This window comes from Cucumis melo, chromosome 1, assembly GCF_025177605.1.
Source record: "Cucumis melo cultivar AY chromosome 1, USDA_Cmelo_AY_1.0, whole genome shotgun sequence".
Taxonomy (NCBI): domain Eukaryota; kingdom Viridiplantae; phylum Streptophyta; class Magnoliopsida; order Cucurbitales; family Cucurbitaceae; genus Cucumis; species Cucumis melo.
Window position 1 is genome coordinate 4,772,501 of NC_066857.1, and position 14,218 is coordinate 4,786,718.

Here is a 14,218-nt window from a genome sequence, read left to right on the forward strand (position 1 = left end):
GTGAATAAGAACATGCTAAATCTTAACTACTTATTTTAAATAAATCAAGTATCAAAATACATACTTTAAGACAATGACCCATAAAATGTAAAAACATCGAACAACAAATGTCCTATGCGTAATTTAAGACAAAAAATCCTCATATATGTTTCAAACCATCCAAAAATCTAAAAAAAAATGTCTTAAAAAGTGTCAAAATCTACCGGTCTACAAAAAACTTAGTGTGTTTACCAAACTCAAAACCAACTATAATATATATCTAAGCATTCTAAAAGTGCTTTTCAAACAATCAAGAGATTCATAAAATAATAATATTCATGTTTCGAGGTTAGAACTTAGTACAAAACCTTAACTGAAACTAATTTTGATGTCGCTATAACACAACAATCTCGTCTAAGTGATGCAAAATCAATTGCTATAGCTAATTGATCATTAAATGAACCAAGTTAACGAAGAATGAAAATTAATATTCAACCCAATCCATGTATTTTGCTCCAAAAATTTGCATTGATATATGGAAAATCACAAAAATGAAGGATCTAAAAAAGACAAAAGTTGCATTCATCTAACTATTCCACAAGCTCTTACCTTTAGCAATGCATTCACAAGCTATTAAAAAATGATAATACTGCTAGACGTTAGACAAGCTCTTACCTTTAGCAATGCATTCACAAGATTTTGAGAGGCATCAAGAAAGCGATCATTGCTAAAGGAAAGTGAGTAAAACACAACCTATAACATGAGTAACATAATAAACACAACCTATAACATGAGTAAAAGACCAAAGGAAAATCATATAAAACAAAATGAAATATGAAATAGAAGTCAAAACCTATGTTATCAAACCTTTAGAATGAACTTATCGACAACAATTTGTTTGGTTGCTAAGAAAACTCAGAGGAAAAGGTGAGAAAGCAAGAAATTGAAGATTTGAAAATTTGATTCTAAGTAACTATTAGGAGGGAGAAAAAAAAGTCAGGATTTTCCAAAGACTAAATATTAAGTATGAAGTTCATGTAGTAAAACTGGCAAGAAATTTGAAGTCATTACTTTCGCTTCTATTCTCTTTCAGGTGGTTCAATCCAATTTTCACTGACAATTATCTTGAAGTCAAATTTATTCTCGTCCTTCATTAAGATACAAGGTAAACAGTAAGAATATTTTCTTTAATAGCCTTAGAATAATATCGGAAGTGATTTACAAGAATTTGATATAATTGCATTTACCTTTTCATCATCAAAATCGTACAATTCAGCAGCTGCCAAGACCACACATAAACATTAGTGAAAACTAGTTACTCAAATATTTGAAAGAAAGCAGAAAATTAACAAACAGAAAGAGGATAATAGTCAGTTTATGTCAGGATGTTACACACTTCCATCCATTTTAAATTTAATGACATCTTCTGTAAATTTCTTCATCTTTGCATCAAGCTCTGCAGTTGTTGCTTCTCCCTTAACAATGATTTTGTCAATGTCCTCGTCTGTGATGGTGCTATCTTTGGAACTGCAAACCATCTCAGCACCAAACCTCACCATTTGAAGTAGCTCATCCTTGTTGACAGCTGTTATAAGAAATAATAATAATAGTTAAATAAATAAGAGATATAAACAATGCAGTAATGATACATGTTAAGAGAATGCAGAAGGAAGATCAGACTAGTGCAATGTTGGTTACAATTTAAGGAGCATTGTAGTGTACTCACAGTATTTGGTTCCATAGCATCTAGAAAAAGTAGAGTATCAAAGCAGTGTCCAGAGATTGTGCCCAACCTTTTATTTAGTACCCATTTCAGAACGTCGATCACAAATCGATTCTTCCTATTTTTGTTACTTTGAAACCAATAAACAGTTCAACAATAAACTAAGTCACGCAGCAGAAAATCAATATCAGGATACAAGTGATTGCTTTAGAAAACACATGAAAAAAAAAACAAACTAATATCATAAACTAAGAAGGAGAATCACCTAAAAAGTCTGTCAATTTCTATCAGGAAGAAATTAATCGTTCAAAAGACTAGCCCTATAAAAGTATACCTTCTTATCATCATATAGCCAACGAGCATGAAGTGCACCAAGCATTAGTAAGGTAGCCACCGTGGCACCAGGCACCAAATAAGAGTCGCATACACATACTTTTTGAATGCTTAATAATCTAAATTAAAATTGCGGGCGGAGGATAGTTGCGGACGGAGGAGCTTCTGTTTGCGTGAAAGAAATTGAGGGGGGAAAAAGGTGTGTAAGGGAAAGGGAGGAAAAAAGTAAAAAATGGGGAAACTAAATAAATTAGGGATTTTATTTTAATAAAATTTATGCTCACACTATTTGCGTTGCCATAGATCTAAATTTTGCTTTGACAAAAAATTTGAGGTTTTTGCCGAGAAAATTACGTCGGTAAATATTTAAAATATCTGTCCACACACGATTCGTGGTCATAAACTAAAACAAACGTCGTCGATAGAAATCCAACTTAAAAATTTCCTTTGAAATAACTTTTTGCTCACGTGTATATTCTCGTCGGCAAAAATGATAAAATGCCCACGCTATACAAACTTTTACCCATGTACATATGTTCGTCGGCAAATGGTAAAAACTAAGATGTGCCTACGCAATAAAACTATGTCGGCACATCATATCTTTGCCCATGTTTTTTTTTGCATTGCCAGAAAAAAACTGTCGGCAGAAACTAAAATTATTGTAGTTATAGCCACTTAATTTTGTCTGACATTATTTAATTGCTGGGTTTTCTTTATCAATTTTAATCGCTAGATTAGTTTTTTCTTTAATTTGGCTTATTTTTAAGGGACTCTTGCAAATTTAGCAAAATTAGTTTGATAAATTAGGTCCATAGCACATGACTTTTAAATTTGCAAAAATGGCAAAATTCACGCATCACTTGATATGTGGTTGATATACTCGATATGTGGTTGATACACTCGATGTATGGTTGATACACTCGACGTGTTGTTGATATACTTGTTATGCTTGTTGATACACTTGTTATGCTTTGCTAATACACTCGATGAATTAAATAACACTTGATACACATCATTGGTTTGATACACTTGATATGTTGTTGATACATTTGTTAAATTTTGAAAATATACTTAATCAATTAAGGACACTTGATGCACTAAGCATGATATATTACATTATCGATACACTTGATTAGGTTTAATACACTTAATAAGTTTGGTACACTTAATACATTATTGACAAACATTTTATACTTTCACCTATACACTCGACAGATTTAATACACTTGATGCAGTTCATATGTTTGATACCCTTGATGTACTGTTGGTATATTTTCTATATCTACCGATACGTTCGATCGGTTAAAATACACTTGATACACTTGAGATTCAAATGATACACTTAATATACTTCACTAGTACATTTTGATACATATTATATGTTTGCTACACTAAGTTACAACATTCATACTCTTAATAATACTACATTGAATTGCATAAAATTTGAAAAAAAAAATTGGAAATCATGTAGTAAGTATATCAACCAACTAATACATATAATATAAGTATATCACAACACTAATATACAAAACTGATACAAAGTGGGAGAAAAATTATGATTGGCGCCTTAAAAAGTGAGAGAAGAAATATGAGAGAATTAGGACATTAAAAACAGGAGAAGAAATAAGTTATTGAATGGTAGTTTGAGAATAATAAAATATTTAAAATGGAATGTATTTTAAAAAGTGAGAATGTTGTCGTGTTTGAAAGCAACTATTTGAAAGAAGTTTGAAGAAAGAACTTAGATTTAACAAAAAAGGATTATTGAAAATATGGATAAAAAATGGTGAAAAATAAAAGAAGAAGAAGATAAAGATGCCGAAAATGGAGATTGAACGAACGATAGCACTACAAGAGACGGGGGTACTCCCGACGCCAAAAAACGTCGGCGAAAATGAAAAGTACGTCGGGATAACCTTTCCCGACGTACAAAACGGCGTCGGGAAGAACGTCGGGAGAGGCTTTCCCGATGCCATACCAACGCGGCATCGGGAAAGCCTCTCCCGACGCCTAACTAAGCGTCGGTATAGCCTGCGTCGGGAAAGAGGCATTCCCGACGCAAGCTATGCCGGCGCACCTCCCGGCGTCGGGAAATACTCTTTCCGGACGTTTTTTTTCCCGACGTTTCTTTACGTCGGGAATTCCTTTTTATATATATTTTTTAATATTTTGTTTCTACTTTTTTCCTTATAATATTTTGCTCAAACATTCACAATGATGTTTAGATTGCTGAAAAAAATTTCTGACGTTTTGGATTAAATTAAAACAAATTGAATATAAATTAAAATAAATTAAGAAATATACAAACACAAATTAAAAAAATAGAATTAAAATTAATAATACGAAAATATAGTTCACTACAATAAATATAGTTCTCAAAATACAAAAAACATAAACATAAGAAAAAGTCTTCCAACGAGGTGCGTATGCGCGTCATTCTACACCTTCGGTCCTAAAAATGATATAAAAATAACTAAATTTAGTACATAATCATATATTTGCAAAAACTTAAGAATAATAGAGACATATACGTACCGCAGAGCTAGGGATCATGTGGTGGTCCCTGTTGTGCACGGGTAAATTCTTCTATCATCTTTTTCATACTTTCCACTTGTGAAGCTAATGCTTGGTGATTTCTATCTTGTACTTCAATCCGTTCCAAAGCTTCTTGAAGTTTAGCTTGTAATTCAATCTCTTTTTCTGTGGACTGCGAACAAGATGTCAACGAACTGCTTGCACTCGCCGTTCTGCGGGCCTTCGGCTTGGGTCCCCAACCAAGGCCTTTTGAGTAGCCTGGTCGTCTACCCAACACCTGATCGCATATCTCATCCTCAGAGAGTGGCTGACTACCCTCTGGGGTAGACTGGGATTGGAGTTCCAGCATTTGATTCTGCAACAAATTTAAAAACTATGTTAGGTAACGCGCAAAAATATATAATGAAAGTGGATAATTAATAAGGGCATAACTTACATGCGCATCCTCGGCGGCCTGCGACACGAATGTCCCAGCTCGAACGTGTTTTTCCCGAAACAATTCCACACGATCGATCGGCTCCCCTTTTCTTTTAGCGAGCTCATACTGTCGTTGTAGAAACGACTTGGACCCGCTATTATGATTGTAAGGCTGCTTCTGTCTAGCAGCCTTGTTCGTCCGTGATTGCTCCTGCATTAAAACAATTATATTGTTTATTTCGTAAACATATTAAAACTTGTTATCATAATTAATCATGAAAAATACCTGGAATGCACGACTGATATAATGGTCGCAGAGGAAGTGCCAATCCTCATCACGTCCAACCAATACGTTTGGTGGGTTGGCACGAGCCTCCTCTGGGTCGCTGTATTTTTTGAAATGTCTATGACAGTCGGCCCGGAACTCTTTAAAGGTCGTGAGCATCTGATGCTCAACAAACCTGTTCATCGCTTGATCATTGAAATCAAGCACAAACAATCGCTACACATTACAAACATAACACATTAGATTGGTTAAAGTTAGATATGTTTCAAATGAAATCATATATAAATGTGTAGTGCATTTAATTACGTACCTGGAGGTCGCCCTTGACGACCTCAATGTATTCTCTCCCAACGTCCGCCCACTTAAGACAGCGGACGGGAAATGTCTTTCGCACGCACACGCCTATCGCCTGGCTGAAGCGAACGGCGTGTGGAGAAACAGGCTTCTTCGCTCCAGGGGCGATCGTCATCGGAATGCACCCATTTATTGCAACGTGGCGCTCTAACTCCAAGAGTCGAGACTGCGCACGTCTCCTAGGAGTCGGAGTCGCTTGTTGAGAAGAAGACTCTGCTCAATAAATCGATAATAACATATAAAGTTAGAAAAAAGAACATGAAATATTTGTAAGTCAAAATGAAGAAAATTCTTAGACTCACCCGTATTGTCGCCCACAGATGATGACCCTCCCGCGATGTTATTATCTAAATCGTCCTCAAACTGGAGGAACATATCGTCCGTCTCCATAAAATTTGATCGTCGATATGACATAATGGCTATGGACATAGAAAACAAACATTTTCAATTTAACTTAAACCTCCCTCTCCCCAGATAAGTAGTAATTCCATTTCATAATAATTATTGTTGTAGTTGTTGTTGAAAATGAAATAGAGAGCATTTTGGACAAATTATATCTTGGCTTCTAGTTTATTATTGAATTGAATAATGGAAGGATATCAAAAAGAAGTTTATATTATACATAAAGAAACAAAATGATAGAATGAGCATGAAGACACTTTGTTGGCATGACAAATATATATATATATATATATATATATATATATATATATATATATATATATATATATATATATTCAAATTGGAATTGAAATTCAAATTCATATTTGTATGCATATTTAAATTCAAATTCAAAATTAAAATTAAATCTTTATCTCAAATTCAATCTTAAATTCAAATTAAATCACAATCCCAAATTCAATAAACACCCCCCCCCAATTCAATATAACCTCAAAAATCTCAAATTCAATTTCAACTTCAATCTCAACGCCAATCTTAAATTTTAAAACCACTTCAAATTCAAATTCAACGCTAAAACCTAAAACTAATTCAAAATCTATATCCTAAAACTATTTCAAAATCTAAATTCTAAAACTAATCCTAAAACTAATTAACTAAAGCAAATCTAAACCATTTTAAGTTTTTTTTCTTTTTTTTTCTATATTTTATAAATAGTTTTATTTTGTTTCTATTCATAAAAATTTTTCTTTATATAATGGTTTTTTCTAATAAAGTAATAAAATAAATGACGACTTCATTGTTCGAAAATTTGCCTCAATTATTTTTCTATGTTTTTTATATATTAAAAAAAACTTTATAATTTGCATAAAATATATAGAAATTGTAATACTTTATCAAAAAAAACCCTAAAACATAAAACATAAACTTAAACTAAACTAATTTTTTAAACTAAACTAAACTAAACATAAAACATAAACTTAAACTAAACTAATTGTAAAACCCTAAACTAATTTTTATAAAAAAAAACCCTAAAACACAAACTTAAACTAAATAAATTTACATATTTCACTTACCTAAACTCGCAGACGGCGACGAGGAACAACGGCGAGGGCGGTCGGCGACGGACGGCGGCGGAACAAAAGGAAATTTCAACGGCGGCGACTTCTTCTTCTTCTCCTTTCTTTTTCTCCTCCTCTCGGTTTCGGTTCTGTAATTCACAGAACTGAAACGAATTTAAAGGGGATTTCCCGACGCAATGACGTGGCGTCGGGAAATCCCTCAAAATGCGTCGGGAAAAGGAGAATTCCCGACGCCGCTCTCGACGCAGTGTTCACGGCGTCGGGAAAAACCCCTTTTCCCGACGTATTCTTGCCGACGCCTTCGTGGTGCGTCGGGAAAGATGGTTTTCCCGACGCATCTCCCGACGCGTTGTTGAGGGCGTCGGGAAAGCCCTTATTCCCGACGTTGTTTATGCCGACGTGCTTTTCGGCGTCGGGAATGCTCCATTTTCTTGTAGTGTAGTATTTTTTTTTAAAGAACCTACAGAAAACCAACCAAAAAATAGTGTTTGAGAAAAACAAATATTTTTTTATTATTATATTAATTTTTTTATTATGAATACAAATATGATATAGAGGTTTACAAAAAAGAAGAAGAGAAAGTGGAAGATGAAACATCAAAGACAGATGATCAATAAAGAGGAAAGAATGTAGGTGCAATTTGGGAATAATAAAAATTTTAAAGTAAAAAATATCTCCAAAATATTTTAAAGATTAAAATTTGCTATATTTGCAAAATTTAAAAAGTATGTGCCATAATTGCTAAAACATATTCTCTTAGTGCTATTCAATACAATTTCCCATTTAATAATGCTAAATATAAGCAGGAAAATATACAATTTAATAAGGAGTATTTTCAAAAACATAATAAAGTAACAAAATATTACGATGTATATAACAACTTCAAAAATGAAAAAAGCCCACATGCCCATAATGAAAATTACCAAAAACGTCCTAGTCAACACGTGATTAATTGGCACTCGAGGGCGTAATATATTTGGTACACGATCTTTGTACCAAGGGCGATTAATTGGCACTCGCGGGAATAATATATTTGGTACACAATCTTGTACCAAGGGCGATTAATTGGCACTCGAGCGTAATATATTTGGTACATGATCTTTGTACCAAGGGCGATTAATTGACACTTGCGGGCATAATATATTTGGTACACGATCTTGTAACAAGAGCGATTAATTGGCACTCGCAGACATAATATATTTGGTACACGATCTAGTACCAAGGTCGTTTAGATTTAGCTATACGATTGTTTAGATTTGGCTATAGGATATACTAAACCTAAACGATTTTTTTTCAAGATTCATTTGCTAGAAGATCGTTTAAATTTGGTTATTTTTTGCTACACGATCGTTTAGATTTGACTACCCAAATCTAAATGAATCTAAATGATTTTTTTTCAAGATTTTTTGGTACGCAATGGTTTAGATTTGACTATTCTTTGGTACACAATTGTTTAAATTTGATATATGATTGTTTAGATTTGACTACTCAAATCAAATCTAAACGATACGATTTTTTTTCAAGATTTTTTATATTTGGTACACGATCTTGAACAACCAAATAACAATTTGAAAAAAAAATTAAAAAATAGATATTTTATATTTGGTACATCTTTAACGAAATAACAGTTTGAAAAAATAAAAATAAAAGAAAGATTGCACAAGAGTGTTTATAGAAAGAAAGGACAAATTTGAAATATTTAAGGAAAATAGCCGGTTTCATCGGCTTTTTGATTTTGTTCACATATTGTAAATATTTCAGCTTTTATTATATTATGAAAATTTACTATTTAATAGTGTATAAAAATAAATTTGGGGAAATCTCATAAATATAACAAAAACCAAAATATTTATACCCTACGTAACACAAATAAAAAGCCTACAATGTCGACTGTTTTTTTTTTTAAAATATATTCCAAGTTTTCCTTTTCCATCTTTCATCTTCTGCAATTTTTCTTTTCTTTTCCATTGTCTTTTTCTATTCTTCTGCCATTTTTTTTCAAATTGTTATTTGGTTCTTCAATATCGTTTATCTTGAAAAAAAATCGTTGGGATATTCGAAAATAAATATAAACGATCGTGTACCAACGTACATAGTCAAATATAAAAGATCGTGTAGCAAAAAATCTTAAATAAAATCGTTTAGATTTGGGCAACCAAATCTAAACAATCGTGTACAAAACAAATGTTAAAAACAAATCGTTTAAATTTGGCTACCCAAATTTAAACGATCAAATCTAGACGATCGTCTATCAAAGAATAGTAAAGTCTAACGATCGTGTACCAAAGAAAAAATCGTTTAGGTTTTGACAGTCAATTCTAAACGATCTTCGTACAAGATAGTGTACCAAATATATTACATGCGTTGGGTGCTAATTAATTGCATATTGACGATATATTTTTTATATTTTCTATTGTGAACGTATGAGTCTTTTCTATTATCGAAATTATTCTACATCGTAAATATTTTTTCGTTTTATTATATTTTAAAAAAAACAAAGTAAATTATCCTAACACTAATATTTACAAGAATGAAATTTAATAAAATATTTTGGAATCATTCTCGGACTCCTTCCAAATATTTACACAATCGGTAATCGAAAAATATATTTCTTATATTTTTGTAAAATCGAAATATTTATTGAGTCTAAAGGAAATGGATGAATGATCACCAATAATTTAAAAACGAAAAATCTATGAACATAAATTTTAAAAGAAAAAAAAAACGAAAAAAACTACAAGATTTCGATGACCAAGCAAGAACGAAACTGAAGGTAGCGACGTTGTGGACATCAAATTCAAGAAACGTTTTGTGCTAATCCGAAGGAGAGTTGCCTGAAAAAAAATTAGTAGTAGATCGTTAGGAAAATATGATACTAACGGTAATATCTTCAGTTAAACATCTCTCTAAAAAATTTTGCAACAAATCTTGGAAGGGGGATTTTACTCGTAGAATCATTAAGGGAAAATTTTAAGAAAGCAAAACCAGAGAGATATCGAGAGTCGTACTGTTCATCTTTGTTAAACTCCTTCAAGAATATATAATTCTTCTTCATTCCTCCTTCAACCAAACAAATTCGCAATTTAAGACCATTTCTCTGAAGATCTCGTTTTATCCTCCAGAGGGTTGGCCGATGTGGCGTGCGGCGGTGCTCCAGCGAGAGGGAGAGGATTAGGTGAGTGTGAGAGTGACAGAACGAAATGGAAAAAGAAGAAGAAATGGATTCTTTTAAAAGAGTTATATATATATATATATATATTTTGTTTATATTTTTTATGTGGGGGACATGTATACGGTCCCCATCAACCTAATTATCATTCATTTTCTTCAACAAAATCAAATTAACCAATTTGCTTCCTTCTTTCGAAATTGATTGACAGACTTTGACACCTCGCACTACCCATTAAATTTAATAATACATTCCACATTTTATAAGAGGAAAAACTTTCATTACATCATCATCAACAAGAAGACCTCTAAACACTACATTATAATTGAGTCATGCATTCACACGTGTAAGTTGGAAGTTATAAGGGGGAAAAAGGTGAAAGTTTGAAGAGAGTGAACATATAAAAAAGATAACTATAAAAGTATATGGAAGGCATTCTTTAAGATTCCTACTTCTGTTGAATCCATCATTCTTTAGACCATATGTATAATTAAGCATTTCAAATGAAGGAAAGTCAGACATAAATATATCGACGGTTTATTGGATAGGTAATATTAATTAATTTTCCCACTTATGAATCAAAAGTTGCGTTTTATCAGGGTTGTTTGCAAGGTAGATTCCATCATCTTTGGCATGCCAATAACATTTAGACTCCAAGCATCTATAATAGAGCCAAATGGATGTTTTCTCTACCCAAAAAGCTTCAAAAGATGCATGTTGTCCATTTGGCTTTCTTAATTCGCACCAAAATAAAGTTGTTTCAAAGATGTTAATTCTAAAAGACCAATTGTATTCCGAGCCAACATTAACGCTGTGTTCTCCTAAATCGTTGTCTTTGGATTTACAGTGAACAAGCAACTTTTGGGCCTTGGTTAGGTCATTCATCACATGGACTGTCCATTTCTCTAAAGGGGCACCCTCCATTTGCTCTATTCTCCCCACAAACATCAACACGACCATCAACAAAACTACCATCTCTCTGGTGATCTTCATATTTTTTACTCCCATTATAACTTTTATTTACTTGTGCTTAGAAATTCATGACTTGCTTTCCCTTTTAAATAGGGATATGTGGAAGCCATAGATGTCAATGTCATAATAACATATTAAATGGGATTATTTTTTTTTTTAAGCAATACAATTAATGGTGTTCAATGGACCGTGTATATCTAAATATTTTTGTAACGACAGGAATATAAAACACACAATTAATTGTATTCTTACAAAAGTAACGACAATTTTTCTTTTGGAACAAATGTGTTCTTATTTTATGCATGTTCAACTAAACTCGAATATTATTAAATGTCCCTAACCTCTTACTTCCCTATCAATCTTTATAACTTTCTTGTTCTCTCTTTATGTTTAATTTTGTAAACATTGTTTTCACAGCTATATAAATAGAAGTTGTAGCGATCATTCGTAAGACACACCATGGTTGTGTTCAAATTGTCTTCTTTACTTCCTCTCTTCTCTATTCTTTTCTTTGTGTTTTTCTTTGTTCTTTATTTTATAACAAGTTATCAGTACAAGTCTAACATTTTTGGAGATTGGGTAAAAATATTGGTTTTGATTCATGTGTTAAAGACCCATTAGAATCTTCTCTATAGTTTTGAGGTATTTAGAATCGGTGAGTATTTTAATTATCATATGTAAGTATTTGGTGTATTCATCATTTGTCTTCTCAGTTCAAAGAACGTGAGTACTCTACTTTGCCAAATATGTAAGTTTTATGTTTGCCACATTGATTGTTAAAATATATTTAATATTACATTTTACATTTGATTTAATCAAATTGTAAAACTCATGCAACGTTTTATGTGAACATTGAAACTAAAATCTTAAGTTGTGGATTGAAAAACATTTGTGAGTTTTTAAAAGAAAATCTTTTAGAACTGTTACTTTTGTATTTAAGTCAATTAAACCCATAACACCCCCAAAATCTAAGGAACTTATTATGAGTGTTACACTAAATGAAAATGAAAGTTATGAATTTATTTGGTGTGATAAATTAATTAAAATTAAAAGTTAAAGAAATTTATTTGGTGTAATGTGTTGAATTCATTAAATTTATTTGGTGAAAAATGTCATTAATTATGACATGAGAGCCCAATATTCCGAGTTGTTTGAGAACTAAAACTTTTGAGGACAAAAGTTTCTCAAAACAGGGAAGACTATAATGATTCAATTCTTTATACTAAACTGAGATCATTACCTTAAAGATAAATAACAGTTTTGACAATTTCTTAAAAAGAGAAAAACTAAATTTTCATTAAAAATATCATGAAAACATGTTGCAGTTGATTTTATAAAATTTAAAGATAATAAAAAAATGGATAAAAATGTCCGTTGGTTCTCTTCAAGTTTATCAATCATATTGAAAAATTGTTTAGGCATATACTTGTTGGATTCCAAATCCCATTGTCCAAATATTTATACTTTTTATTAATCAACCTTAGTAATATATGTGCATAGGTCTTCATCATAATCTAATTTTTGCATTGGTGATAGCATTTAATATATATATAGGGGTCTTAAAAAATATAACAAAGCGGCAAATACTATATACAACAATTTCGAAAACAGAAACTACAAGAATTTTCGTCTTTGCCGACGCAGAAAAACATGAACAGTTGTTATGAAAAATGTGGGCAGAGCTTCTGCCGACGTTTTTTTTTGCATGAGCATGTTACGTGATCGAAACACTGTCGTCTTTTCATTTGCCCACGTTGTTGATGTTTTGCCAGCAGAAATGCCAATGCAAATTAAAATCATGGGCAAAAAATATATTACTAGCTAAGCCAAAAACGTCGGCAGAAAGGTAAAGCCTATGATCATCATTACGTCGGCAAAAACGGATTTTTTGGCCATGAAAAAAACGTTGGCATAAAGGTATTTTTACCCATGATCACCATGCATTATAAGAAATCTGGCTTTTAATGTCGGTTGACAACCGACATCTTTGCTACTATTATTAAAGGACTTTAATGTCGGTTGGGCTTTGATGTCATTCTAAAACCGACATTAAAGAGGCCAACAATGTTGATCTATAACCGACATTATAGATCCCCAATAATGTCAATTTAAAACCGATATTAAAGCCTTGTTTTGGATCCAGTATTTAATTATTGCATGATTGTCCATTTTTTATAAATCGACATTGGATCTGCAATGACCTAACTCTTTATATTAAGCTGAAGTCATTACTATTAAAAGAAAATAAAAATCTTCTAAACCAAAATGGAAAATAACACTAATTTTAACTAAAAACCTCAAACGCTCATTTAAAATTATAAATAAATAAATGTATGTGAAAATAAATGTAAAATAAATTCTTAATTCGGGCCCTATCTACTTTTAAAGAAAAATAGTCAAAGAAGGCAAAAATACTGAAATCATAACCATAAGTAAAAGCGCAAGCAAAAAGTCTCCCTATGGCACGTCATAGTCACTTCTTGTCATTCACCGTCTTTCCTTTACCCTTACACTACTACAAATATGGGTTTTAACGATACAAGTTTTGCGTCACAAAGACTTTCAACGACACAATTTTCGAGTCATTGAAGCCACTGTCAAGAAAGACTATTTAACGACACTTTGAAAGACGTGTCATTAAGTATGCTTAGATATGTCACTGTTATCTATAACTCGATACCAATACATTGTCATCAATACCCTTATATTGATGCAAATCATGTGTAACCGTTATCTATACCTTGACACTAATATATTGTCATTAATACTCTTAGATTGACGTTTTAAATGTGTCACTGTTATCTATTACTCGACACGAATTTATTGTCATTAATAACCTTATATTGACGCTTTAAATATGTCACCGTTATCTATAGCTTGACACAAATATATTGTCATTAATACCCTTACATTGACACTATAAATCTGTCACCGTACTCTGTCACTCGAAACAAATATATTGTCATTAA

General features: G+C 32.0%; 1 protein-coding gene and 1 long non-coding RNA gene across 2 annotated transcripts; both read right to left on the reverse strand.

The window, feature by feature from the left end:
- Nucleotides 1–1,232: 1,232 nt before the first annotated feature.
- Nucleotides 1,233–2,217, reverse strand: LOC103500474 (uncharacterized). The gene is made up of 3 exons (XR_007821500.1): nt 2,037–2,217; nt 1,706–1,832; nt 1,233–1,564 (listed from the first exon to the last, which is right to left on the reverse strand). It is a non-coding gene; the product is annotated as an uncharacterized LOC103500474 (long non-coding RNA).
- A 2,175-nt stretch (nt 2,218–4,392) lies between these two features.
- Nucleotides 4,393–7,226, reverse strand: LOC127149795 (uncharacterized). Its single transcript, XM_051085760.1, has 7 exons — nt 7,103–7,226; nt 5,930–6,046; nt 5,584–5,840; nt 5,274–5,489; nt 5,007–5,198; nt 4,571–4,925; nt 4,393–4,487 (listed from the first exon to the last, which is right to left on the reverse strand). The coding sequence occupies exons 2-6, from the start codon at nt 6,039–6,041 to the stop codon at nt 4,578–4,580; spliced, it is 1,125 nt and encodes a 374-aa protein (XP_050941717.1). The 5' UTR covers nt 6,042–6,046; nt 7,103–7,226; the 3' UTR covers nt 4,393–4,487; nt 4,571–4,577.
- Nucleotides 7,227–14,218: the final 6,992 nt, after the last annotated feature.

What these genes read in the sequence shown, in the direction of transcription:
- LOC127149795 (XM_051085760.1), bottom strand. Translation starts at nt 6,041, where the DNA reads ATGTCATATCGACGATCAAATTTTATGGAGACGGACGATATGTTCCTC. An exon ending in TCGTCAAGGGCGACCTCCAG is followed by an intron (nt 5,490 to 5,583) that starts GTACGTAATTAA and finishes TGTAATGTGTAG; the next exon opens with CGATTGTTTGTGCTTGATTT. An exon ending in ATATCAGTCGTGCATTCCAG is followed by an intron (nt 5,199 to 5,273) that starts GTATTTTTCATG and finishes GTTTTAATGCAG; the next exon opens with GAGCAATCACGGACGAACAA.